Source organism: Chamaea fasciata, unplaced genomic scaffold (assembly GCF_029207755.1).
Source record: "Chamaea fasciata isolate MVZ Bird 193981 ecotype frontalis unplaced genomic scaffold, bChaFas1.0.hap1 SCAF_11, whole genome shotgun sequence".
NCBI classification, from domain to species: Eukaryota; Metazoa; Chordata; class Aves; order Passeriformes; family Sylviidae; genus Chamaea; species Chamaea fasciata.
The window spans coordinates 3,533,531-3,560,826 of record NW_027094096.1 but is presented as its reverse complement, the minus strand read 5'-3'; the positions used below and the strand labels follow the sequence as shown (position 1 = coordinate 3,560,826).

General features: G+C 43.9%; 1 protein-coding gene across 3 annotated transcripts; it reads left to right on the top strand.

Annotated features, from left to right (window-relative positions):
- Nucleotides 1-2,691: 2,691 nt before the first annotated feature.
- Nucleotides 2,692-27,296, top strand: FAM168B (family with sequence similarity 168 member B). Of its 3 annotated transcripts, none has more exons than XM_066193988.1 (7): nucleotides 2,692-2,899; nucleotides 9,540-9,620; nucleotides 13,541-13,624; nucleotides 17,590-17,732; nucleotides 18,647-18,824; nucleotides 20,965-21,094; nucleotides 22,361-27,296. In XM_066193988.1, the coding sequence occupies exons 1-6, from the start codon at nucleotides 2,692-2,694 to the stop codon at nucleotides 21,075-21,077; spliced, it is 807 nt and encodes a 268-aa protein (XP_066050085.1). In that variant the 3' UTR covers nucleotides 21,078-21,094; nucleotides 22,361-27,296. The 3 variants fall into 3 exon arrangements, with proteins under 3 accessions (XP_066050085.1, XP_066050087.1, XP_066050088.1); XM_066193990.1 differs by lacking the exon at nucleotides 2,692-2,899 and adding an exon at nucleotides 3,170-3,313; XM_066193991.1 differs by lacking the exon at nucleotides 2,692-2,899 and adding an exon at nucleotides 3,426-3,439.

Genomic DNA, 27,296 nt, shown 5'->3' with positions numbered 1-27,296 from the left:
TGGAAGAAGCTAAAAATGAGAAATGCTTGTGAAAGCTTTTATAGCATTCAGCAGTCTTATTGAGGACAATCAAAGCTGCCTAAAATCTGCTTTTCAATTACCTTTTTGCCAGTTCTTAGGGAATTTTTTTTTTAAACACAGGGCTACTTGAGAGTGCTGAACAAAATAAACAAGCAATGAAAATGTACCCTGAATTAACAGAACCCTCCCGATGTCTCCATTCCACGTTGTAAATTGCAAGTTTTGTTTCCTCTAAGACTTTGTATCATAGCTTTGAAACACACAGTACAATTCAAAAGCACCAAAAAGGACCACACAAAGTCCTAACAAGACAGTAAAGAAGTATCCATTTGTTTCATGCAAACTGTTACGTGGATAAAAGTGTCAGAGTGTTGCAGCTGGTTTTATTGGCACTGGGTGGGGGGATCCAAGGCAGGGATCTGCCTCTTCAGGCAGCCCCAAAGGGACTGGGGATGCACAGGTTCCAGAGCAGTCCAAGCAATTCCAAGTGAGACAGACTCTTGGCAGTGCACAATAGTGGGATGTTGGGTGCTTCAAATATCCTGGAATATCCCACAAAACACAGGGAATCATTTTGGAGCAAGTATCATCTCACTGTAGGTGGCATAATTCCCTGCAGTGCCTTTACTTTCACATCCTCGTTACCACCGACTGAGTCCCCCCAAGAGACAGACTGCAGTGTCCACAGCACCACCTTTGCAAGCAGATTTTGGTGCCATTGCAACAGTGATAACCTCTCATCCCCCAGACAGGCCTCTCTCCTCTCCTCCAAACAACCCACGCTCACAAGGGTTCCATGGCAGTGCTGGACACTATTTCTGAGCCACCTTCATGCCCATTCCTGCTGGGATCTTTATGGTCCCATTCTTCTAGTCCTGCAGCTGCCATTTACTGCAGGACTCCTCTGCAAGTGACCAGCATGAGGGATGAATGTCAGCTCACATTTCTGGGAAGGGTGTTACAATAAGAGGGAGACATTTCAGGATAATTAGAAAAGTGCAAGCTGCCCTACCTGTCATAAGTGTCAGCAAGCTGAGAATCAATTTGCTTTTCTCCTACAGAGAGCATTATCACTTCTACATTTTACTACTGAAAATATGACACTGCACAAGGGAAGGATCAGAGGGTCTTCTGGTTTGTTCATTTTTAACAACAATATCCATTTTACTGTAATTTTTTCCAACCATATTTATATGCATGTACTTGCCTGGTTGTCAGGGGTTGGGCACCATACAACTGATCTAGAGTTAATATATGAGAGTAATAATTGCACAAACCAGACAGAGATTGCCTTCTGAACGTGCTGCCAGGGTGTGATAGTTCAGAGTGTTGCTTTGTCTTCTCTGTGGTATCAGATTTTTGTTTGGGCTGGAATATTTTCTGTTATGATGTATGGAATTACACCAGGAGATAAGCTGGAACTTACAGCTGAACTTAACAATAGCTAGCAGAATTCTGTCTGGCATAAAGACTAGCACCCCTGTGGTTTTAGTGGGATAACTCAGGGGGGTGTTAATGGTATTGCACACCCCTAAGTGAGGGAAACATCAGGGAAACCTGAGTGAGGTGTAACCTCAGGGGCGTCACATCCCTCTGGCCCATGTCTGTGTGCTGTGTGCTGGCCAGGGCTCCACTGATTGTACTGGGGACCTGCTGTAAGCAAATGATGATCTGGGACCTTTCACTGTCTCCTCGTGGGATTGAAGATGTTGATTTATCCACATTTGTCTCCCCAGGCTGGCTACAGCAGCCCAGGACCCTGCAGCAGGACATCACCAGGTCTCAGCAGGGACAGGGCACGGGGCCACTCACTCTTACCTGTCACCAGCTGTCAGTGTTTGATGCCAGTGTGACTCTCTGGTTTGTGTATTCCTGCTCAGCCAGGACCAACAATACTGTATTTGCTGTCCTGCCATCAGCCCCCTCTCTGGCGGTGTCAGTCGTGATGCGTGTCAGGAACAGCCCAGAACCAGCGGCGCCGTTTGCATTGACCTTTCAGGACAAATCCTCTCTGTTCACGCTGCCTGCAGGTGTTACAAAGTTCCCTTTCCGGTTGGTGGGCACCGGGAGTGTTGGCTTGGCTCTCTCCCACAGGCGTGTGCAGCTCCAGGTGTGCGTTTGTGAGGAGCAGCGATGTCCCAGCTGTCCCCCGGGTCTCTTTTGCTGCCATGGTCAGTAATGCCCACAGGCTTTGGGCTAAACTCACCCGCACACCCTGCTGCTTGTCCCACCCTCGGCAGGGTCTGAAAGGTCAATTCCGGGTCTCTCCAGACGGGAGTTCCCGAGTGTTTTGTCTGAGGATCAAATCACGACCCTGACAGAGCCAGGTGGAACGGTTTAGGGTTGGCCTGCATCGCTCAGCTGGAGGATGGAGAAGTAGTTAGAAAGCTCTCTTATAAACCCCATCTGCTTTAATTTGCCGTGCTCCTCTGTTTCAGTTTTGTGCGTAGTTTAGCGCAGTTCAAACGTCTAGAAAACTTCCCGGGTTTTCCCGCTGAGCAAACAGGAACTGTGGGGAAAGCAGGGGTTTTAAGGAGGCGGGAGTGCCTCACTGGGTGCTGGCACTCCCGGAGGGGCTGTTTAATCCATCCAGCCATCCCTCTTTTCCCTCAGTTCAGCCCACACAGACCCTCGCTCTTCCCTCGGCAGAGGGTCCCTGACCCTCGCAGGATGGGGCACTGCACCCCCCTGAAGGGAGCGGCTCAGAAAGTTCCGTACTGCTCCCGAACCACGTTTCCCACAGGACTGGGAGACGTGCTCATGGAAGCGGGATTTTTTCTTTTTAAAAAGATGGACGTGAAAACGAGACGGGGCTTCCAGGATTGTGTCAGCCAGCCTCAGCGTCTGCACCGTAAGGCGTTGTGCCACACGGCCATTGGTGCGTATTACTCATCTGAATCTAAAGCTGAGAGAGGTGGCGGCGAGCTGCGGTGGCAGGTGGTTTAAGGGAACTATGCAGCGGCCAGAGTCCACGAAGGCTCGCCGGGACACCGACACTCCAGCGAACGGCGGACACTCCCCGCACAGCGAGCTCCCGGCGCCGAGGGGCCGGCCCGGGCTGACCCCGCCCGCCATGGCCGCCGGGCCGCGCCGTCACGTGCCCCCGCCCGCCCGCACACGTGACCGGGCGGAAGTGACGTCAGGGCGGTCGGTGCGCAGTTGTGCGGTCCCGTCCCGTCCCGTGCCGTGCCCGCGGGGCCGCGCACGCACCCACGCACGCAGCGCGGGCACCCGCACGCACGGCCGCAGCCAGCGCCCGCCGCGCCGCCCGCACGCCGCGCCGCCGCTCACGGTGAGTGCGGGCCGGGCCCGGGGCCGCGGGGGGGACCCGGGACAGGTGCGGGCCGGGGGCCGCCGCCGGGCCGCCGCAGCGGAACGGGCCGCGCCGCCCGGGGCCGCGGGGCTCCGGCCCTAACAGGTACCTGCGCAGGGCCCGCGGCCTCCCGCTCCTCGGCCCCCGCGCCTCGGGGTGAGGGCAGCGCGGCATCGTCCGGGTGGGAACTTGGGGGAAATTGCGGGTGTCGTCATGAGGGCTCCGGCCGGCCGCGCTCCCCCAGCGGCGTGCGGGAGCGGCGAGGGGCCGTGTGTGTGCCCGCTACCTTTGTGAGCCCCGGCGGCCATCCAGCCGCCGGCCTCGGCGGGCTCTGCTGGGGCACGAAGGAAAAAGGGACTAACGGGGCTTCTCTACGTCGCGTGGAGCCGTGTAAGCGCCAGCCAAATGGTGAAATCGGTGCCCCGAGAAAGGTAAAAAGTCAAGGATTCGGTGAGGGCAGTCACCCAGCTCTCGGGGGCAGAAGAGCTGGGCTGCGTTTGTGCTTGAATGTTGCATCGCGGCGTGCGTGTCCCCTCCTGTGACCAGACTCTGTCGGCGCTGAGGCGATTCTGCTGCAAGATGTGGAATTGTCAGTGTCACAAAACTTGGGCGCTGTCAGAACAAGGCAGCCTTTCCCGGCGCCTTGGGGGCAGGAATTGCACACTCCGACTCCAAGGCTGGAAGGGAGGAGGACTCGGGAGCTTTTGGGAATTCCCTGTTCGTTGTGGTTGGCGACAGTTTCGTGTTATTTCAAAAAGTAATAAGGAATAAACCGAAAATTATTTTAATGAAAAAATGCTTTATAGGACTTTAGGAAGAAGCAGAGCTCTGCGGTCTAACTAAAAAGTTCTAAATGCAATTCCTTCATGTAGTGAAGTTAAATCCGTCCAATTAGATTTTTTTCTGTTTCTCGTAGCTGATAAACTTCCCCTAAATTTGGCAATAGACGGGATTCTATGATTCTTACAGTAAGGACTTGATGTTTTGAGGACTTGTTTGAGATGAGAATACACACGAATTCAAAGTTATACAGGATATGCAGGGATTGGAGCTGGCAACTTCTGTCCTCTTGTGCCATAGCAACAGCAGCAATTGTAGGCTTTGAGAAATATTGTGCAGTTTGTTTAATGCTTCCATAAGTTAGGAGGGTTTTTTGAAGAAGGTTTTGGTAATGTTCTGGCGTGTTTTGAAGACTAGAGCAATGCTACAATGTACAAATAAAGCTGGATCACAATCAGGAGCTTAGCGTTATGTTTTTTTGTGTAGGTTTTTTCTTTTGAGTGACACATGAAACTGTCGAGTCTTTCACATCTTACCATGTCTCTGTCCTTAGTGACACTGACTACAAGTAGTGTTGGTGTTAATGTATGTGTATTTTACATAGAAAAAAGCCCCTAACAAACCCTTGGTAAATCAGGCTTACACGTGAGAGTTGTATTCACCGGAAAGGATTAAAAAACCTCAACTGCTCCATTCCTTTTTTAGTCTTAGGAAAAAAGAAGGCATGCCCACAAAAATACAGATGAGTGCTTGGAGGTGTCTTATTCTTTTTCTATGACAACATCTTGTTGTCAAGCAGGGAAGGAAGGCTTGCATGGGAATGAGAGTTCCAGCTTTGTGTTTTCCTTGATGTGTGAACTTTGAGCAAAGTTGTTAACTGTCCTTTTCTAGGCTGTGGTTCCGCAGCCTCAGTCTGTCCTGTCACTGTCCAGTCCTGCTCCCTTCCTTGCACTGCAGCTGCTCTTGGCCATTCGGGGACGTGTCTCCAGCTGCTGGAGGGAGAACTGGCAATCCTTTATCCAGAAATGCTCCAGCAGAGCCAGAATCCTGGCAGGCAGCTCGGCTGGTGTAGCCTGGTGAGGGCTCCCCGTGCAGGGGTTATTGCCAGCTGCAGGGCAGTTCTGTGAGCTCTGATTCCTGCAGTCTCGGACTGCCCCAAACCCCTGCCCAAGCCTCAACAGGCTTTTCCTCCTTCCTGGGAAAATTCACTCACCTTCTTTGAGGTCTTTGGATGAATGGCAGGAATTAAGTCCTACCTGCCAGCACTGGTCCAGCATGGGATGCCTTGTCTTGGTCTTTATAATATGAGTCCCCTTTCTTAAACTAATTGTGGGAAAAGTGCCTGTTATTTGGCCTTGGATTTGCATCAAATGGCCTGTTTGGTGGCTGAGGTTTTAACAGAACGTGGTGTAACTGAGACTTTAATTGTCAGTTCTTTGAAGTGTCTTTTCTTTGCTACTTAGCAGTGGAAATCACTTCTTTTACATGAGGAGCTACCAGGCACTTATGTGTTTTACTTGTATTATGCTCTGACTGGAAGTCAAACGGGTGAAAGATGTAGAGCATTGTTAAGATTTTAAGTAACTTAGTAAGTGGAAACTGGGTCATTTGTGCAATTTCATGGCAAGTGGCATTCTGAAAGTGTTCCAGAGTGGATCGATGTTAAACACTGCAGTAGCTTAGTGTGTGTGAGTCTGCTTAAGATCCAAGAAGTGTTCCTGGGCCACGGTAGTGTGCTTTAGCCAAGGTATTTGGAGTTTCTTCCCCAACTCTTGTGATGGAATTGTCATAAAAAGAACACTAGATTGGTAGGTCTTATTCTGGTAGTGTTTCTGCACAACTTTGAAAATCAGGAATAAGAAAATTCCTGTGTTGCAAAGGAAGGTGCAGTTTGTCTCACTGTGTTTGCTTTGATCTGTGGGTTTTTGCATTCGTCCCTGTGAGATGATTTTTAAAAGCAGAGTTTTCAGGAAACATGCTTGTTCCGAGTGTGGCAGGAAAAGCTGTGTGCAGAACAGATCCAACTGAGAGTGCTGGAGCTTCAGCACTGGCAGTGCTTGGCCTTAGTGCTCAGCTTCCACAAACGTGGATCGAAGGGGAGGATAGTTGTCCTGGTGTCTGTAGCAAGATGGGATCTAACAGCCCTGCTGAAGACTGAGGTTTGATTGCCTGGCTTTGGCAAGAGTGAAAGGTGAAGGTTTGCACTTCCCAGCACCCTTGTGCAGCCTTTAATCAGAGCATCTTTAATAAGTATGATTGCCTTCATTTCAGCTGTATACAGTTAGCTCGGTGCAATTTATATCCAGATGATGCACTGTAGACACTGATTTGCATATCCATTACCATGAGAATGCTTTGGAGGGAATGCCAACAAAGCAGTTGAAAGACACGGATTCTTTGGGTTCCCTTTATACGAGTCCTCCCTAGTGTTTGATGTGGACTTGGAGCATTCCAGGGAAGTGGACTGCAAGGTTCCACATCTCACTGTAACAGATGCCTTTCCAAAGAAAATTACGGTAGGAGTGGGATGGTTGCAACCACCGGGTAATACTACATAATTATACTTACCCATGTTGGGTCCTTCAGAGAGGACCTGAAAATAATTATTTTTAATTAGAAGTGGTCTGGTGTTTTGTCTGCGTTCAGCCTGCGAGGGCTGTGTGTAGTGTGGAGGCTCTGACCTGTCTGTCAGCGGTGAAAGGACATCCCTGTCCCACCGAAGCTGAGTTAACTTGTGTGTGTGTGCTCATGGGAAGCTGGAAGCGTGCGTTCACTTGAAGTGGAAGTCAACAGCTCGAGGCTACCAGTGTCGTAGGGTTTTTTCCCCTTCCTTAAGTGGAGTTCCTCTCTGTCTGTACTTCCTTTGAGACCAAGTCTGTGTTGTCTGACATTTTCTATCCATTTTCTCTACCTCTTCGTTTTTGTGTGGCTTCCCTTTAAGTCATCTCCCACAGTGTATGTCCATGTGTTGTTTTGCAGTCATTGTCTACTAATATTTCTAATAGTTGGGAGGTTTTTTTGTCTATTTTGCCTAAATATTCCCAGAAGGCCCTTGCTGATTTTCCACCTGGCAGTTCTCTTTTTGTTCACTGCCACTCAGAATGGTAAGAAGGTTCCAGAGTCTTTTCTCCTAATTGCTGTGGGGACTGCAAGGAGGAGCAGCACACTTGTAGGGTATGAGGGTGTGGGAGAGCACTCTGTTATTTGAGTGGAAAGGTTTATCCATCTTCTGAAGACTTTAACCCCATAACTGGAAATGCTGAAACTGAAGTGCTTGAGCCCCTAAAAATTTTGTAAATTTAGAGACGAAATGTGACAAATTTAACGTTGAAAGACAAAGAGAAATGCATGTGAGAAGAAATGCAGGGAACAGACTGGAAGTTTTCAAGTAAGTGAGAGTCAGACTTTGGGGAGAAGGATCCACTGAAGAAAGCATGGGAGAAAAGAGTGGCCTTGCTGAAAGAGAGTGCTGCTCCAGCAAAATACACCTGTTGATTATGGCACAGAGTTAATGCTGCTGAAACCCCACAGGGCTTCAGGGGAATACAGCACTTTACACTTGAAATATAGCTAGCTGTAGAACGTTTTCAAAGAGATTTGTTTCAAATGGCGCTTGATGTGGGTCAGGTGATTAAAAATGCTGCTCTGGGGAACTTTATTCATACTAAGTGATGTAAATGGCAGCTTGTTTGGTTGGCAGTTCAGTGGATTCGATTTTCTTGATGTGTAATCATGTATAAATCTGAACGAAAAAGGCAATTCTGTGCAAGTTAGGATTATTGGAATGTGAGGGGAGGAAGCCCAAGAAACTGGTGAATCTTGTAATTCTCTTATATTGACTTGGAATGTTTTGTGAAACCTGATTATAAACTTTCTGACAGCACTTACTGATTTCTAATTTTGCACAAATGGCTGTTTTATATCTGTCGTGTAGTAGGTGCTGCTAATTCTCTTGGCACAGAGCTGGTTTTAGTGTTCCTTTAAAAAGCAAACTATTTATGCTTTATAGAGTCACTTACCATAGGTTTATTAGTGCAGCTATACTGATAAACTCCACTTGGATTCCTGCCATAGCATATTCTGTAACTGAGGTAGTGCATGTGTGAGTAAACTTCCTTGTTTCATAAACTTTATTTACAAAATTTCGTTAAACTTTGTTTAACTGCTTAACACCCAGTTGGTTTAAATAAGACAGCATCTCGAGGTGTAGAAGAGGAAGTTCAAGTGTCAGCTACTAGCAGTTAATAACAAAGTCTGGTTCCATAGGGTGCCTTTCTGTCTTGGGTGCTCGCAGGAAGAATCACAGATGTCCTGAGTGGGAAGGGACACACGGGATAATGTGTCCAGCTCCTGGCCCTGCACAGCACCCCAGGAATCCCACCATGTCCTGAGAGTGTTGTCCAAACACTCCTGGAGCTGAGTCAGGCCTGGTCAGTGCCCAGCCACCCTCTGGGGGAAGCACCTTTTTCAAATACCCAATGTAAACCCCCCCCGTGAAGCGGTAAATCTGTATAGATCTATCTATATATATGCAGAAAATCAGATGATTGAAGATGCTGAGCTTTAAATGTGAAGATTTTTTTCTAAAACACTAACAGTAGTTGTCAACAGTATTCCTGTATGAGGCACTTGAGAAGCATCTTCAATGCAGTTTTATTTCCCTTGGTGTTTGCATGCAAGGTTCTTTTAAAGATGGGATTTGGTTTTATTCCTGTGGGTGATGGTGGCTGTAGGGTTTTTGTGTGAGTGCATCACTCAGAAATGACTGGACACCACTGTCAGCTTGTCACGGGCTCTGGAGAGCTTGGCAGGAAGTAAAGGAAGAGATGTGGTCTGGCTGTCTAAAGGTGCAGAGTCTTTGCCACTTGCTGCTGTAGTAGTTGGTCGTTTGGTAATTTGGGGCTGGTAATGTACTGCAAGGCCAGGCTCAAAGTGCCAGTGAGAATAGATCGTGAGTATTTGCATCCCTTGGCTGGAGGCTTCAGGAAAGAAATGGGAAGAAAGCAAGGTTGATAGACGGCAGAGGGATGGTGAGTGATTGATAGATGGCAGAGAGAAGCTGAGTGATTGGGCACAAGGGGAGGAGAACCCCTGCAGGGGGTTTGGATCTGCACACCACGGGGGAGCTCTGGGCCATGGAAATATTTTGAAAGCGTGCTCTGCAGCAGGGAATGTTTCATTCCTGAGACATTCTCTAGCTGATTGAGGGTTGGGATGCTTTGAAACTTCTTCCTGCAGTGATTCTTTCCTGCCTGTAGCTAGAGTTTTAATATTGAGAAGTAATGGAATTGCTGCTTTTTTCCTTTGTTACAATTTCTTCCAATATGTCTCCTTAGTTTCCAGTTCCACATTAGTTGTTAAGATTGCAAGCTTTCCCTACACTTAAGTAAATACTGGTTTTCTTTTTCTTTATTTCCCGATTCAGTTACTGAAATCATGAATCCTGTGTATAGCCCTGGATCTTCTGGGGTTCCCTATGCAAATGCCAAAGGAATTGGTTATCCAGGTAAGCAACTCCATTTTCTGACGAGTTTTGGTTACACTGCTCTTTGCTTATGGCCAAGAATAAATGGTCACTTATGAATGCCTTCATGTAAATCTGTTTTGGGATTGGGATGAGGTAGCTTTTAAATTTAAAAACTGCCATTTCAGGAGTGATGTTATTTCTTCTGTTACATTTCTAACTTCAGTATCTCTTCCAATGCAGCTTATTTTAGGAGTTCTAATAATTACGCCCTGCAAGAAGAGGAGGCAATCTATTTCTGCTGCCAGTTGACTGGCACTGTTAACCTTTCTATCTTCTAATTCTTGTTCATGCTGTCTGTTCTCTGCCTGCCCAAAGCATGGCATCAAAGGTGGGACCAAGAAAATGGCCAAATGTGTTTTGGAAACTGAAGGACATTTATTTTCTTGTTTTATCTGCTTCTCATTGACTTAAAGTTTCTCATGAGGATTTTTTTCCCCCCCCATCTCCTAATGTATGTGCAAGGAGGCTTCATTTCTGATGTCTTCATAGTCTAAAAGTTTGATGATGCAAAAATAGATTTGGACAGAGCTTTCCAGGAAGGCTGAAGAAAAGCCCGTGTGTCTCTGGGAGACATTTCAAGCAGCATATATTCATGCTGCCTTTTTTTCCCCTGTTATTTCTGACAAAAGGGAGTTTCCATCCTGGGAGAGGCTCCAGGGTCTTTTCTGCTGAGCTGTGTGTTTCATGAGAAGTTAAACTTCTTTAGCTTCTACAGGGAGGCTGTTTTGTGATTTAGTTGGTGTCTGTGTTGGGAGGCAGAAATTATTCTGTGCTGGTACTGTTTATATTCTTGGTAGCTGTACTGTATTTTCCTACTGGTATTTACCATTCTTAAATCTGTTTTTCACCTTGGGTAGTACACTAGAATTCCTATTTTCCTGTTCTACCTTTCTCTGTTCCTCCTTCTAAATAGTGGTGCACAAATTAATTCTTTTTATTGGCTTGGTGGTCTCAAAAGCATTTTATTTTTTTTGCTTTTCATGTTCCTCAAACTAGTGTACCTTCCCTGATTTCTTCAGTTTTTATAAGGGGAACACAAAATGTGTTGAAACGTTTTTAAGTCTGTTGAGTGACTGGAATGGTGCAGTAAGGAATTGTAAAGCTGACACTATGTAACCGTAAGTCCTGCAGGGTGGTTTTACTCTGAAACTGTCTGAGTTGTGAAGGTTGTAGTAATCTTATTATAAGGCAAGCAGCAGAGGCTTACTTATTAGTATAATGTAGGGGACATTTATTTCTGTAGTTATAGTAGATTGCTTTTTCCAGCCTTCCTTTTCCTTTAGATAAAGATTGTTATGGCTTGTTTGACTTTAACTTCATATCTTTAGCTCTATTCATTTTATAAACTGAGATTTATATTAACCAGGTTTTGATTTGTACTTATAAGCATCTACATATTACATTGAGGCTCTTGTCTATACTAAACTGAGTTGTACTTCAATTTATTTAGGAAAAAAATACTATTGTGTATTTATAAATAGCAGTTTAAACAACATTACAATCTCTAATCTTTTATTCTACTATCATATATACTAGACTAGATATTAAATTATGTAAGTACTTTATATTTGCCAGTCTGCATAACTAAAATATATGGAATTGAAAGGGAATTGTTACAGAAGTGCCTTAAATGTCGTGCTACAATGTGCTTGCTTAGAATTCTCCCTTGCAGTAGGTTGGTCAGTTCACACAACTGTGACCCTTAAATTCAGTTTAGTCAATAATGTGTTACACCATTAGATAGTTTGCTGAGCTGCCTGGTTCAGGCTTTAAGATTGTGGGTTAAATACAAAGCACATTCTTTAAAATGAAAAGTAGACTTGCATTTTAGGATTTTTTTAAAAAATGTTGCATGACTAAGTCCCCCTTCTTTGCTTCTCCTGATTTAAAAGCTGCAGATTCTCCACTCAGAATCATTGCATTTACATTGGTTGCATGGTAATAGAAAGTGAGGAGCACAGCAGTAGGTGGAATGCATTATTGAAAGGCAATGTGTTTCTAAAGCTGTTGCATATTTAATAACTGTTTAGATTATACTACACCTATTTTAGGCTGTTGGATAGTTTTACAGCAGCAAGAAATCAATATTCAAATGTTCTCATGGATGGAAGTTCCTTGTAGAAGCTCAAACTGGTGCTTGTTGTAGTTACATTTCCCACAAATGACCTGTTTCTTGAGTAGCTCAGTGCTCCACAGTGCAGCTAAAGCTGTGAAGAAAGAAAGAAAGGACTGAAAATGTTTCCCACACGCACTTGTGCAGATGTGTATTGTGTTTGAGTAAGGGAAAGCTGTACTAAAGCTTTCCACCAGCAGCTTGTGAGTTTGAAAACTGAAGAGCTATGTACACTCTGAAAAGTTGTTCTGACTTGGTTATGTTATTTTTAACTTTGGTTTTTAAGCCTAAGGCTTTTCTTAGTCATCTCCATGCTGACCACCTAAGAGTAGTGCCAAGTGTATGTCACTTGATATGTTTACAGAGTGCTTTACAAAACTGGGTTAGCATGAGTAGTCCTGAGCTAAGTCATTCTTATTGTTGGGAGTAATTGCTGAGGGCGCTGGGATTCACGGTGAAATAAAAACCCTTCAGATTTGAACAGCAGTTGAAAACTAAGCTCTGACAGCAGGTATGCAAATATTAATTGCCTTTTATCTGAAGGAGCTGAAATCTTTGTATGTAGCCAGCAGAATGTGGTAGTAACTCCATCTTCCTGAGTACAGACATGACTTGGTTTTACAGCTTTGAAGAATGTAAATAGGTTCTTGGGAAAACTAATAGCTATGATTAATTCAGAAATTTCACCTAATCTGAACAAGCTTTGTGTCTTTCAGGTAGCAAGCTTTTGCTAAAGCTGTGTTGTACCTTACACTGGAGTATGTCACAGTGTTCTCTGGTGCAGAAGTGTTCCGCTGTCATTGTGCCAGCACCTCTGTGACTCACTCGTTACTGTTGTCGCAGTTTGTGTCTGAAACTGAGGAGCTTGTTTGATACTGAGTGCAGTAGCAAATATGTGTCAAATTCAGCAAGCAGTTTGAGCTGCTGCTGCTTTGTACTTTCTACTTGAGATATCTCTGATCTGGAGAGTCAGAGTCACTCTAACTTCTAGGGATTTATTGCGGTGAGAAAGTCCATTCAGATAAGTCCATTCAGATAAGTACTTTTCTGGAGCTATCTGAAAACAGAGGCTGGACAAGGAAATAAAAAGCAGTTCTATTTATTGAAGGGCCTTCAGGTACATTTAGGGCAAACAAACCCACCCAGGGGCCACACCCAAAAATGGACTAGGGGTCACAGGTTTTCACACTTTTATAAGTTTGGTCCATTTTCATATTGGGGGTTAATCTTCCAATTACAGCTTCAGGTAACGAAGTCATTTACCCCCAGTTTGCTCCCCCCAACTCAGTTTTACATTTCTGAGGGCCTGAAGCAGTGAGGTGTCCTTGATTCCCAGGCCTGGAGAGGAATTGGTTTTTCTGACCAAAATATGAGGATAGCAGCTGACACTGTGTATGGAGTTTAGAGTTCTACACTAAAGAATTGCAGGATTATAAATATATGAAAAATATAGAAGCTAAAATCCTAAGTTATCATTTGTACATCACACCAGGGGGAGGAGTGCAGGACATTTACACAAAACTTTGTTTTCCAACTTAACTTGAGAGTTACTTTGCCAATGGAGATGGCTGGAAGCGAGGTGTAAAAGACAATGGACTTGTGAAACCACAGCTGTTCTCTTTGCTTAGCATTCTTCTTCAGGGTGCTTGGGAGAAGAGGATTGCAGTGTTATATTTGAGGAGGTGTGATTGAAGGCTGTTTGCTTGCCTCAGTGAAAGCCTGTGCAATGAGAACTTTGAGAGTAAAGTCAGTCTAGAAAGTAACTGTGGCATGTTCTTTCTTCCAGCTGGCTTCCCAATGGGCTATGCAGCGGCTGCTCCTGCCTATTCCCCCAACATGTATCCTGGAGCAAATCCCACCTTCCAGACAGGTATGTGCAATTGGGATGTCACAGCAGCAGCCCGGCCTTTGCAAGTGGATAGAAGCAAGAATGAGGAAAAGCTGTAGGGGCTCACAAGAACACTTGTACTGTGGGATGACTCATAAGGAATCATCTGATAAATTAGAAGTATTATAATCTTAAGTCATGCTGTGTGCACCTTCCAAGAAGGGAACAGCTGAGGTTTTAGCTGTTTTTTCTATATTTCCGGATGATCCTTGGGGTTTGCACTGCACTTCCTTCACTGCTTCCTTCATGATTCTGTTTGTTTTGCATCCTTGTGGTCATTTCCAGATTCCTCTTTTTTTTTTCTTCTCTGTTATCCTCAAAATTATTATTTTTTCACCCCTTTATTAAATCATATCTTTCCAAGTTGAGCTGGCTGGCTTCTCTCTGCCCTTGAGATTGTCTTGCACAAGCTGGTGGTCTGGAAGGGCTGGTTGCTGGGTAAAACTGGTTGGCCATTGTCCATGCAGGGCAAGGACTCAGGTTACTGCACTTACATGTAGGTCATTAAGGAAGGGAATGGGATGAGCGTAGGAAAAGGGAGGTGGAAAAACAGGCATGATAAACAAGGCACTCACCAAAGTAATTTTTGTGTAGTTCTGCTTTCACTAGTAGAACATGAATTTAATGTGCTAATTGATGAAACAAAACAGAAGCTGGTAGTATTTAATTTCCACTTAAAGCAGGAACATGCAGCTGATACCACAGTATTATCCCTAAATTATTTTGTATAGGAAGCAATTCTTTACATTGCTTTGTTAGCATAGAGCTGAGCATCCTCAGAACTCTTTCACTTCCATGCATTATGCCAATTTTCCAGAGATGCTTATGGCACATAACCAGGTTTGTCCCTGAATGCCTTTGTGTAATTTGTGGCAGTAGGAAAGGATACTGTTTGAAATTGGGAAGCTTACACTGTGGAAGCTTGCTTGGTGTTAAAGTTCAGTGTTCCTAATGGATGGACTTCATTAATTACCAGGAGACTCTTCAGGGTGTGGCAGCAATTACTGAGGCAAAGGACTCATCTGAAATGTTTGCCTGCAGAACCTGTTTAAAGTGTGTGGCTTTCCTTGGAACTGTGTGCGGTTCTGGTTGGTACAACCCCGGTCAGTGTCCACTTTGCTGCTTAGAGGCAGAGTGAGTGCAGACTCACACTTTGTCTTGCCTTTGGCCTTGAGTTTAAAGTAAGGAAACAGATTCACATTAGAAGTTCCAGAAACTAAAAAGGAAATCAATCCTTATGGCCACTGTGGCAATATCATATTTAGGAATGCCAGCTTGCATCTGCCTTGGATTGCTTCAGAGCCTATCCCAAGAGCCATGTTCAAGGGAGAGCAGTTCCCATCAGGGTGGAGCTCCTACCTCAGGTGGCAGAGCCCCCAGTGGGCTTTTACTATTGGCCTTATTTCTGCCAGGCAGTTTCACTGCCTTCTGTGCTGCCCTGCATATATCCTGCAGCTGTGCTGAGGAGGAGCTGTAGGCTTGGATCCTAGGATCAGGTAACTGAAAGGGAGCTCCAGTCTTAGCACAGGCTGCAGTTTGCAAATCAGGAGCTGAGGCAAGCTGCATGGAATCAATTTAACAAATCATGGGAATTCTGGCAAAGATTCTTGACCTGTTAGACTTAATCATGTTGTAATATTAGTTCACATTGATTAATCTTGGACTCTGTCTCATGCTATGTAGCAAAGTCAAAGAGCCTTTTCACTTCTAAGAAAAAGCAATAAAGATGCATTAAAGTCATATACTGTCATTGAATGTCATTAATTTTTTAAAAACTAGTACTGTTAGTCTTTATTGCTGTTGAATGGGAAGTAAGCTTTTATTTCAGAACTATGAATAGCTTTAATTTTTAGCTGCTCTTCAAGCTGTGAACAAAAGTTCAAAATGTACAGACCTCTAATTCAGGCAGATAACAACTTGGAGTACTTTGTCCTAACAGCTGGGATTTTTTAATGTCTTTTTTAACCTTTCTGATGTAACAGCTTGTTTGTAGAATCAAAGCTTTTGTAAATTCACATTACACAGCAGTATTTGAATGTGCAGTACCACAGCTGTTACAAAAGGGTACTTTTTTTACAGGTAACTGTCTTAAATTACTGTGATTTTGACTTATCCTGTCATTTGCTGTTAAAGCCTTTGCTCCATATTAGGGAGAAAAAAAAAAATGGGATGGCAGAATACCTCTTGTGCAGATTTACCACTTTGCAAGAATGAAAGAGAAATTGCCTGTGCAGCTGCATCAGTGGGTTTTTAGAATGGAAGTGGGCTTCACTGAGGACATGGTTGCAGTGATTCTTCATGTTCAGCATTTTGTAGCTGGGGTTTTCACCACAAATAGCTCCCCATGCTAATAGAAGTTACTTCCTCAGCATGCTGGATCTCTGAGATACTTAGAGTCTCTAAAAGCAAGAGTTCAGAGTAAGTGCTGTGGTGCAGCTTTTTTAGAGGTAAAAATTCTATTAAAAAGAAACAGTAAACCTATTTCTTTGTTAGCTAAACAGCTTTTAGTTTGAAGGGTGTCATGAAATTGCAAAGAAGCCCAGACTTCTTCAAGAGGAATGAAGGTCAGTCCTGCTGTTTGCACAGCCTGACGTTTGACAGCACAAATGCCAGTGTTCTCTCTGCTATACAACCTCAGATCTGTTCTCTGTATTGAAGTCAGTTTAAAATCAACCCAGTCTTTACTCTGATGGTCTCTTTTTTTTATAATTACCAAGTGTCTGTTCTTTCTTGCACTAGTTTATTCCATTCCAGCTACAAATTGTACCTGTGGATGTTGTGTCTCCTGGTGTGGTAGACCTGCATGAGATCTAAGATCTTTTCACAGCAGCTCAGGCAAGGGCCTTGATGCCTTCTCCAGACTAGGTCATGCCTGTTGTTTGCTACCCTGAATGTTATTGCTCTTGGATGCTGCTGCTGAGGTGTTGATATTCCCACTTTGGCCACGGAATAATCTTGAGAGTGTAGCACATAGCAACATAAAATATATATATATTTATATATATATAGTAATCTCCTTCATGCCTCTTCAAGTCCTTGTTCTGACCCTGAGACTTTGTCTGATGAGGGCTGGAGAAATATAATGGAAAAGCTGTCTTTGGGCAGGGTCTGAACCAGCAGTTGCCACTTATCCCTGTAAAAATTCAATAGTTCCAAACATTGACAAAGGCAGGCTGATTCTGGGGGCCTTCTAATAGGAATGCCAACCGCTTTCAGATGGCATCTGAAGTCTTACTGTAGTATAGAAACAATTCATAAGTGATATTTAAGGATATATCTACATATATAATACTCAAAAAAAAATTATGGTTGTTTAAGTGCCTTCCAAGTCGAATTTGCAGTTGCACTGTACTTTGCAGTGTTTATGTTTTAGAGGTACAACATTTCATGTCTATTTTAGCCAGTTCAGAAAATGCCAGAAGACAAATAGAAATAAAGGTAAGTTGAAGTAGAGGTTGTAGATTTTGTCTATGTTCTCTGAAAATTCATCAGGAGTTCTTTAGATGATTCTGGCTTTTGAAATTCTTACTCCTGTGCTGCATCATCTTCTCCAGCAGGTTAGTTGACTGTTACTGTGCTTTGCCAGTACAATTTAGGGGTGTGTGGAGAACTGACTGACACATGTGCCAAATCCTCCTGTGTAGGGGTGCTGCCTGGTATTTCATGTGTCACTGTGAAAATGCACTTTTTGCCCATATCCATAGACTTGTAAAATAAATTGTGCAAGTATGCAGTTAGCTTTTCATGCTTAGTTGACACAGTCAAATAGTATTTCCTGACTGTTGCCAGTACTAGGTAAATGACAGAACTCATGCTTGGATATTGGGACTAACTTACCAAGTATTTACATGAAGCTTCTGGAGTTGGGAAATACGAAAACTGTTGCACCTGCCTTTGTGAATCTGCGTGCTGCTGAGTGTTGTAACGCGGATTTCCTCTTGTTCCAGGTTACACGCCAGGCACCCCGTACAAAGTGTCCTGTTCACCCACCAGTGGGGCAGTGCCGCCCTACTCGTCATCCCCCAACCCCTACCAGACTGCTGTGTACCCAGTCCGAAGTGCCTACCCCCAGCAGAACCCATATGCACAGGTACAGAGCCCCAAAATGCCTCTGTGGGCATCTCTGTGCTCCCTGCAAGATCTCTGTGAGCTCCTCACTTCTTTGTGCATGGAGAGAAGTTTTAGATGCCTGCAGTAAGAATTCTTAATACAGTGGTATAGTGTATGTGCAGTTTTACATCCTCTCTTGCGTCTCAGTTACTCAGCACTTACTGGTAGTGTGTTCACTCTTTGAAGAGACAATAAATTCAGCAGTTATCAAGACATGCTATATCCTGTAACTACCAACATCCTGATTTTTGTTTAGTCAAAAATCGTCATAATTTTTGTTATGAAGTTCCTGTTGTGATTTCAGGGATTTACCAAGTCTCATTCTAGGGAAGCTGTAGAAAACTATTACAAAGGGTAGAATTAAGACACTTCAGTAAATACGGTATTTTAGAGAAAAGTTGGCCTTCTTTGCATAGTGGGAACTCACGTGGCATTCAAGCAGTAGTGGAAGAGGATTAATCAGCATGTAACACGTTTTATTCAGTCTGCTTAGTGTGCTTGGATTTGCCAAAAACATTGGATTCTTTTACTAAAAGCAACTGAATAAAAAGTTGTGAAAGAATGAGAAGTTCTGTCATGGATTAATATATATGAAAAGGATCAAAGGGAGGGGAATGAATGACGAATGAGCCCTTATTGTTGAAGGTACAGTCAGCATCTACAAAGGTCCCTACTTCACATCTTATCCTAAATGCCTTAAAAACAGATAAAATGCTAAATTGTGAGGGAAACTCAACTGTAATAGTTACAATAAATGTTTCAGCTTCTGCTCTGGAAATTCATTGCAGTTAGAGTAACACTTTCATTTTATGATACATTCGTGAATGAAGCTATCATGTATCTTCCCCAGCAGATACAGTGTAATGACTTCACCTACTGTTTTCTCTCCAACAGCAAGGCACTTACTACACACAGCCTTTGTATGCAGCACCACCCCACGTAATCCACCACACCACAGTCGTGCAGCCCAATGGAATGCCAGCAACCATGTACCCTGCTCCGATCCCGCCGCCCCGAGGGAACGGCGTCACCATGGGCATGGTGGCTGGGACAACCATGGCAATGTCAGCAGGTGGGTGCCCTCACAGCCATGGCAATGTCACTGTCAGCAGGTGGGTGCCCTCACAGCCATGGCAATGTCACTGTCAGCAGGTGGGTGCCCTCACAGCCATGGCAATGTCACTGTCAGCAGGTGGGTGCCCTCACAGCCATGGCAATGTCAGTGTCAGCAGGTGGGTGCCCTCACAGCCATGGCAATGTCAGTGTCAGCAGGTGGGTGCCCTCACAGCCATGGCAATGTCAGTGTCAGCAGGTGGGTGCCCTCACAGCCATGGCAATGTCAGTGTCAGCAGGTGGGTGCCCTCACAGCCATGGCAATGTCAGTGTCAGCAGGTGGGTGCCCTCACAGCCATGGCAATGTCAGTGTCAGCAGGTGGGTGCCCTCACAGCCATGGCAATGTCAGTGTCAGCAGGTGGGTGCCCTCACAGCCATGGCAATGTCACTGTCAGCAGGTGGGTGCCCTCACAGCCATGGCAATGTCACTGTCAGCAGGTGGGTGCCCTCACAGCCATGGCAATGTCAGTGTCAGCAGGTGGGTGCCCTCACAGCCATGGCAATGTCACTGTCAGCAGGTGGGTGCCCTCACAGCCATGGCAATGTCAGTGTCAGCAGGTGGGTGCCCTCACAGCCATGGCAATGTCACTGTCAGCAGGTGGGTGCCCTCACAGCCAGGGCAATGTCAGTGTCAGCAGGTGGGTGCCCTCACAGCCATGGCAATGTCACTGTCAGCAGGTGGGTGCCCTCACAGCCATGGCAATGTCAGTGTCAGCAGGTGGGTGCCCTCACAGCCATGGCAATGTCAGTGTCAGCAGGTGGGTGCCCTCACAGCCATGGCAATGTCAGTGTCAGCAGGTGGGTGCCCTCACAGCCATGGCAATGTCAGTGTCAGCAGGTGGGTGCCCTCACAGCCATGGCAATGTCACTGTCAGCAGGTGGGTGCCCTCACAGCCAGGGCTGTTCTCAGTGGGACTCTCCTTTGAGCCCTGGGGAGCACAGCTGTGTTACAAAATGGGATGTCGCAGGTACACTTGACAGAATCACACTAATGTCAGGTCAGAAGGGCTTGTGCAGGTCGTGGGTCTTCTGAGTGAGTCCCGCTAAGTCAGGGTTTGTTCTTGTTCAGCAGTACCCTGATCACCTCTAAGGGTGGAGGTACCACATCCTCCTTTCAGAGTTAGTGTTACAGGACATCAGTTTTTCTTTGCATCTGTATAGAATATCACTTACTCTTGCAGCCTGTGCTTCTCCTCATACCAATGCCAAGAGTGTGACTTCCTCTTCCAATGCATTTGTCTGTGCCACTTGAAAGCAGCAGCCTCTTAGAGCTGAGGAAAATGTGGTGTTTTGGGCTCAGCCCTCATATCACAGACCTTTCTTGTCTTGAGATACAACACTTCACGTGTTTGTACTACCTGCAGGTCCTCTGTGTCATGGGAAATGGTTGGGGGTGTCTCCTTCCTGCTGCCACAGTCTTTTGGTGGTAGTGTTTTGGAGAGGACGGTGTTTAACCAATAATTCAGTCTCATCTGTGAGTGTTTACGTGAGGAGGTGTCATGCTTTGTTACTCACTGAGTGTTAACTCACAAAGAAAAGTCCACATTCACTCAAGGGGTACTAATTGAAAAATCTAATAAACAAGAGCCATAAGTTTGTTTCGAGATTCTGGCTTTTATCCTGTCAAAGTTATGATTTAATTTGAGAAACCTCAAAACTAGAAGAGTTAGGTGTCACCAACTGAGCTAACATTAGAGCTTCATTTGTGGGCAAAAAGCCTATCTGTAATAATGCAGACAAGAACTAATTTATTCTGATTTATCAGTCAAGTTATCTCTACCATCAAATATTCTTAATGGAATGTAAAGCCTGCTGCGGGGAGAGTTGCTTATGTTGCAGGGTTTCTGCTAGAGCTATTTTTGAGTAATGAATATCTTTGTAAGCATTGGTCTAAACATCCACTGGGCTAAAATGGCCCCTTAGTATAAAGGTTTGAAGAAGATTGGGACTGGAGTACAAAACAATACTGGTAATTTTGAAGATGAGCAAGTTGTAATTGTCTTTAAAATTACTTGGTTTTTTTCTCCCCCCTCCTTTTTTTTTTTTTCCCTCTCTACTAGAATTTTTGCTTACTGAACAACTGTTCTCTTCATTCCAGGTACTTTGTTGACAACTCATTCCCCAACTCCAGTAGCCCCTCATCCAGTTACTATGCCCACGTATCGGGCTCCAGGAACACCAACCTATAGTTATGTGCCCCCACAGTGGTGATCATCCTGGCAGTCAGTGTAAGTTGCATTGAAAACGGTCAATCTTTCTTACAAACAACAGCATTCTGGGTTCTTTGGGGACATTTTGCAGATGGTAAGCAATGGGGGGGTGCTCCTACAATATTCTAATTGAGCAGGAGTACTCAAAAATCCTGCTGGGGTTTTTTGAGTGGTCTGTGTCCTCACAAGCCATGAATCATTTTCATGATGAGTGATTGTCAAAAATGAAAGAATGAGCCTTAAGATGGCCTTATTAAAATACATCTGGAATTAAATGTATTCAGTATTTTGGAATCATTGGTAATTGTTGAATTCAGCAGTACTGTGATTCCTGAATGAATATATTTGACTCTGTTGTCAAATTATCTGTGATTGGCTAAATATGTAGGCAGGGTGTTTTGCCTTGCTCAGAGGGTGAATGTTCCTCACAAGCTGATGAAACAGAAAACAATTAGATGATTTCATATATTCACTCAGGTAAGCACAGAAAAAGCGTTTTTAGTGTGAACCAAAATTTAGATTGTGAGCTTCAAGAAAAGGAGTTTAATTTTGAAATCTGCTATAAACTGGATAGATTTTTGGGCTGTAATCTGTGTCAAACTGACACAAGGACTAATGTGTTTGTGATACCCACTTCATTTCTGGTTTGTTTGGTTATTTTTGGCACAAGTTGAAAACAGCTTCATTTGAAATAATGACTTGTCAGAACAACTGAACTTGAGATTTTCACTTTAGTCCATTTAGTTTATGACAAAAGTTAACTTTGTTGTAACTTTCTCTGGATTTCTGTTTTAGCAGTTAGAAGTATAAAGTTCTGAGATTGCAGGTGACCATTCCCTTTGAGTTAGTAATGTAGCAGCCATTTCTCATTTTGCTGTGATGCTACACAGCTGTCTGCAGATCTGAAATGTTTCTCATGAAGTGTTTCAGCCAAGAGTCTCACATTACATGAATATAAGAAGTGAAAATTGTGCCTGGAATAGACTCATGACTGCTGGGAATTAAATTTAGCAGAAAATAGCTTCTTAATATTGCATCCTCTACATTAAAAACAAGGATGGTGCTGACAGAAAGCTGGACTGGACATGGCCAGAGCAAGTCCATGCAGTGTGTTGTTAGCCCAGAATGTGCCAGGTGGCAGGATAAGTGCTAGGGTAACATTGTTTAACACTTGGCATTTGTTGGTGTATGTGATGCATGCATTGTTCATGTGTTCTGCCACACTCAAATAGTATTTCACCTAATTGAGAGTATTTCCCACTCTTTTCCCCTCTCTTAATGTAGGTTTAAAGATGGGAGATATGCAATCAAGAAATTGAGGTTTAAAAGTTGGTGCTGAAGCCCTCATGCCTCCAACCAGGACTTTCCTTCTGAATGCTTTCAACACTTGGCTAAACACTACTAATTCCTGATCACTGAAGATTTTCCAGTGCTGCATATCTTACATCTTGGAACTCCAGCAGTTAGTCTTAAAGCAAATCCTGTTTTGTGGACTGTCTTGCAATTTTTTAGCTAATTATAATGATAAAAAGGGAGTATAAATTTATTCTGATCCATATCTAGTTGAATGCATGTTAAAACACAAAAACAAAGCTTGCTCAATCTACCTGCAGTGACTGATGCAAAAACCATCATATGCAAATCCAAAGGAACCGAAAAGTATTTTACAACTTGTATCACTAATGCACTGTTGTAATGTATGCAGGGTCTGACAAGGTAGAATCATGAAAGTGAGTTTCTTTCTAGAATACCATAACCTACATTAGATGAGTGCTTCAGCCTGTTTCAGGTTGATGGAGTTGCCAGTTTTAAGGGGGCATATTTTTGTTTAAGTGATGTGTTCTTTTCAGATTCAGCTGATGAATTGGAGTGACTGGAAAATGAGTCAGACAAGCTGTAGACATCCCGCACACCATTAGTTTACTTCATACCTTTTCATTTTCATTGTTTGGAATCAGTGTTATACAGATGTTCTTAAGGATCAGAATGAAATGACAAAGGTAACGCTGTGTGTGCCAGTAACTAAGGCAAACTTCCTTGAGGCAAAACTGGCTCTTAGGAATAGTAGGAGGTGATATCACCTGCAGAATGAATAGCATGTCCTGGGGAGATTTCTATCCAGTACTATCTTTCAGATAATGCAAGATGTGTCAAAGTGAGACTGCCACACAGACTGATAGAAAAACACTTCCTTTTAGTTCTCAGTTGAGCAAATTTGTGCTGTTTTTCCTAAAGAATGTTGTAGTCAGTTAAAAACGTATGTGCAGTTGATCCAGCTTGCTTTCCAGAAACTTAAGAAGTGCAAGGGCTTTCTGCAACAGAGTTCAGCTGCATGTTATTCTGAGGAAAGCTTGTGTGCCTGATGAGTATGTTAAAGGGGAACAAATCATTTTAACACAATTTCCTTGTTATCTACTTGCAGTATGGACTATGGATACTCTGTAGTAGGGCTGCCAGAATATAGAGGGTTTAAATAGCAGTTTCATTTTGGATTTTTTTCATGAAAATATTTGTAATTGAAGTAGGAGCCGTTCGTTGGTAACAGCCTTTCGGTGTGTTTTCTTAGTATTTTCTTTTTTTTACTTCCTAAATTGCACTTGGAAGCACGTAAAATAAGACTCGACTGCAGATTAGCATTTCATTGCAATGAGTCATTTGTGATATTCTTTCTTGCAACTTCAATTTTTAAAGTACCTCAAAGCAAATGCTGTGGGGATAAAGGGCTAGCCTTGGAACCCATTTGTATACCAAAATTGTTATGGGGAAGATTTTAAATTTTTAAATTTGAATATTGCACATTAAAACCGAGGTTCTTCTTAAACCTGCTTGATTTACAATTCCAGAAAGATGCAATTTTTTTTTATACATTCTGCCTGCAATAAATTATGCAGTAAACGGATATAAAATGTTGTTCCCTTTTAAGCATTTACACAGAGGTATATCAGGCTGTCTTGTTCTCGTAGGTTAACTTCCATTCAGAATTAAATCTTTTGAAGTTGTGTATCTTAGTTATGCTTTGTTTTGGGGTGTTCTGCTCCTGTACAGGTTTGGCAGCTGATTTGGGGTAGCATCAGTGCTGATTTTGTGCTGCCATCCCCGTACTCTGCCCTGGTGAGAGGCTTGTGTACCTTCATACCCCATTGGTGGTTAGAGCCTTCAGTAACTTTATTTTTTACAGTAAGCACTCTCTGTATTTTGTACCCTATTTTTTTTTTTTTAATAAAGTTTAGGTTTATTTTGCATGAATCACTGTCAGTGGATGGCCCCCTTATTTCTAATGCCTTGAACATAACCATGTTGTTGGAATAAGTACTTTTAACTTAACTCATGAGCACTTACTGCAGCTTAGGGATTTCCATATGTTTTTATATGGAGCAGAAAATGATCCAAGACAAACTTAGTTGGATGTGTAGTGCTTTGTTCAGTGTGTGTAACAATTCCATTAGTGTGTTAGATTGGCAGCTGTGATCAGTCAGGTGTGGCAGAGCACAGTGAGCACAGGGCGGTCGTCCTGAGCGTGGTTCTAACCAGGAGCTGAGGCTGCAGCGGAGCTGGGAGGGCCAGGCTGGAAGTTTGGCTGTCTCCTATCTCATCACCATGAACTCAAGTCATAGGAGAGAACTTCCATGAATGCTGCAATAGACAAATAGTTAAGGAATGAATAGAACTTCTTGTATATTTGCTCTAACTTCAGATTCCTAAATGTCATCTTGGGATTGGTCTCCGTGTAGTATTCTGTAACACTTAGGCAGTCTCACTTACTTGAGCACTTTTTTTTCTAAGTTGCATTATGGGATTCATCCAGGTGGGAGAAACTGTACCTTTTTCAAAGGTACTGCACCTTCCAGTCCTGAGCGATTCTGATCCTACTGGGAGGCTGGAGCTTGTCTCCAGGAGTTGTTCTGAAAAGTAACCAAAAGCACAGTGCAGGGGGACGGGGGGAATATGTGTATATATAACTATCTTAATGGTATTTTGTTGCAAATAGTAGAAAGCATGGATATAAAACTGCAGTGGGGGAAACTGTACATCATTAAATAGGCGTTTACACAGTGAGGGTCTTATGAAACATTCTCTCCTGCTTTTTATATAACATTCCCTATTTAGAATTCCTTTATAAATGAAAACGCAGTCTGTGTTTGCACTCAAGCTCCTCAGCAAATGAAGAGCTAGTGCGGTAGAGACATTTCAGATCAAGCTTCTCTTTAAAAAAAAGAAAACTTTTATGGCAGCTTTATATGATTAAAAAAAAAAAAAAAAAGTACTACTATAAACCTGGAACTGAAAATAACTGTTGCAGCAATAACAAAGAGAAGTCCAAGAATTTTTTTTTTTTTAATTCAAATTTCAGGTGTTGAGTCTAGATAAAGTATTTTTTAAAAACCGAGGTATTCCCTATGTCAGTAACAGCTGATGAAGATGTCTTTTAAATGTAGCAGCAGCGAAAGAAAACTGGCTAATAATTGGCACCAAAAACACAAAGCCCTAGTCAATGTGGTGGTGGTGAACTAAACGCTAGGAAGGAAAAGAGACAACCTACTACAAGATGTTGCTTATGCTTGTTGTAACCCTCTCCTGTGTGGACTTTTTGGAGACATGCAGGAATGCTGCTCAAGAAAGCTTCGTTTTGAGTGTACTATGCAAGTTCAATGCTTAGATGCAGCAGTAGGTGAAAAAAGTCCTTTATTTTAGTTGAAGTTCTTCCTTGTATTTCTCCATCCACTGAAAAAGCTGACCAAACAACAGAAGCAAACCACCACCCATCAGCACCGCCGTGTCTTGGTGTTGTCAGGAGAGCTGATGGTACAGAGCTGGGTACTCAGCATCGGCTGCTCCCCATGGAGTGTTCTGCCTTCACTGCTCCTGGGGTAGTAAGGCCTGAGCACTGACTTGGCATCACTCCCCAGGGCTTCAGCACAGTTCCACACCATTCCTTTGGGTTTTGCTCAAATAGGTGAGCACAGCAGTCTGACACCACCACCTGACTCTAGGGTCAAAGTCACACCGGGAGTGGTAACTCCCGTGTGTGGGAAACCTCCCATTTTAGGAATGTCAGCAATAGTGATGCTTCAGCTGGAACTGGAGGCACAGAGCCCATGGCTGTGCCTGCTCCGTGACTGCCTGGGCTGTGTTTGTGCAGTGCCCCTTAGGAAACAGCCCCAATCTGCCCCAGCCTGCTCCAGCTCGTGTCAGTCCAGGCAGGTTCCTCAGCCCTGGCAGCCAGGCTTTGGGAAGGCTGTAAAAGACGATTCCAGCTCGCTCCCGTTGTTCCCGTTCCGAAGTGTCAGTTTCTAATCCCGTGTTGTGTCAGCTTTAGGCTTCCTGCAGAGTCCCTCTGTGAGGAGGGGTGATGGCACAGGGCAGCAGCACCTGCAGCAGGGCGGGGCAGGTTGTGCAGGGCTGGCCCAGGGCTGAGCTGGTTCCCGTCTGCTGGGAGGACTCTGGGCAGTCTGGAGCCCCTGCCCGGGGTGCTGAGGGCAGGCAAGGTGTCCTGTGGGCACCACCAAAGGGAGAGGAACTGTGGGGACAAGAAACCTCCTCTTGTGCAGGTTGCATTCGACACTGAGACATCTGAATTTCACACGTAATAAGGGTCCATTTGTGATTTTTAAATCTAGACAATTTGTGGGCCTTGGAGTTCAACATCAAGAAAATGAACATGACTTTTCTAAACCGGTTGTGACTTTTGGGCACTTAGCAGGCAAACTGGGAAAGCTTTTTTAGCTGGCTGCTGTACAGACTTGTTTTAAGTAGAAGGGATTTGTTAGTGGGTTTTTTTAATTGTAATGCTATTATTGGCTGCCCTCCTGTCTTAAGATCTAAAAGAGTGCATGCAATGGAAGTACAAGAGGCCCCAGTAATAGTTCTCCATGTTTGTTATGAAATAGACACAGGTTTCCTTTTTATGACTTTTTTTAAAACTGTCTTAGGAACAGTTGTATTGGTACTTTTTTTTTTTTAAGTTTAGGTCAATGTTGTCTTCCAGAATAAGTTTTAAGGCATCACTCACTCCTGCATTGAACTATCGCATCAACACAAAGAGTGGAGATTCCATTCTGAGCCAGTTCAATTGTGAAAATTCATACTTTTTTTTTTATTTTTTATGCAATTCAATGAGTAGATGAGCTCAAGTTTAAATTCTTAAAAGCACGTTTATTGTAACAAGAATTGTTATGTATTAATACTTCAGTTTTCAATAAAGATTGACTTGTGTTGCTTA

Bases quoted from the DNA above. Each gene is read 5' to 3' on its own strand.
- FAM168B (XM_066193988.1), top strand. From the start codon at position 2,692: ATGGGGCACTGCACCCCCCTGAAGGGAGCGGCTCAGAAAGTTCCGTAC. The intron at 2,900-9,539 runs GTGCGTATTACT...TTCCCGATTCAG, and splicing joins GTTGTGCCACACGGCCATTG to TTACTGAAATCATGAATCCT. The intron at 13,625-17,589 runs GTATGTGCAATT...CTCTTGTTCCAG, and splicing joins AAATCCCACCTTCCAGACAG to GTTACACGCCAGGCACCCCG.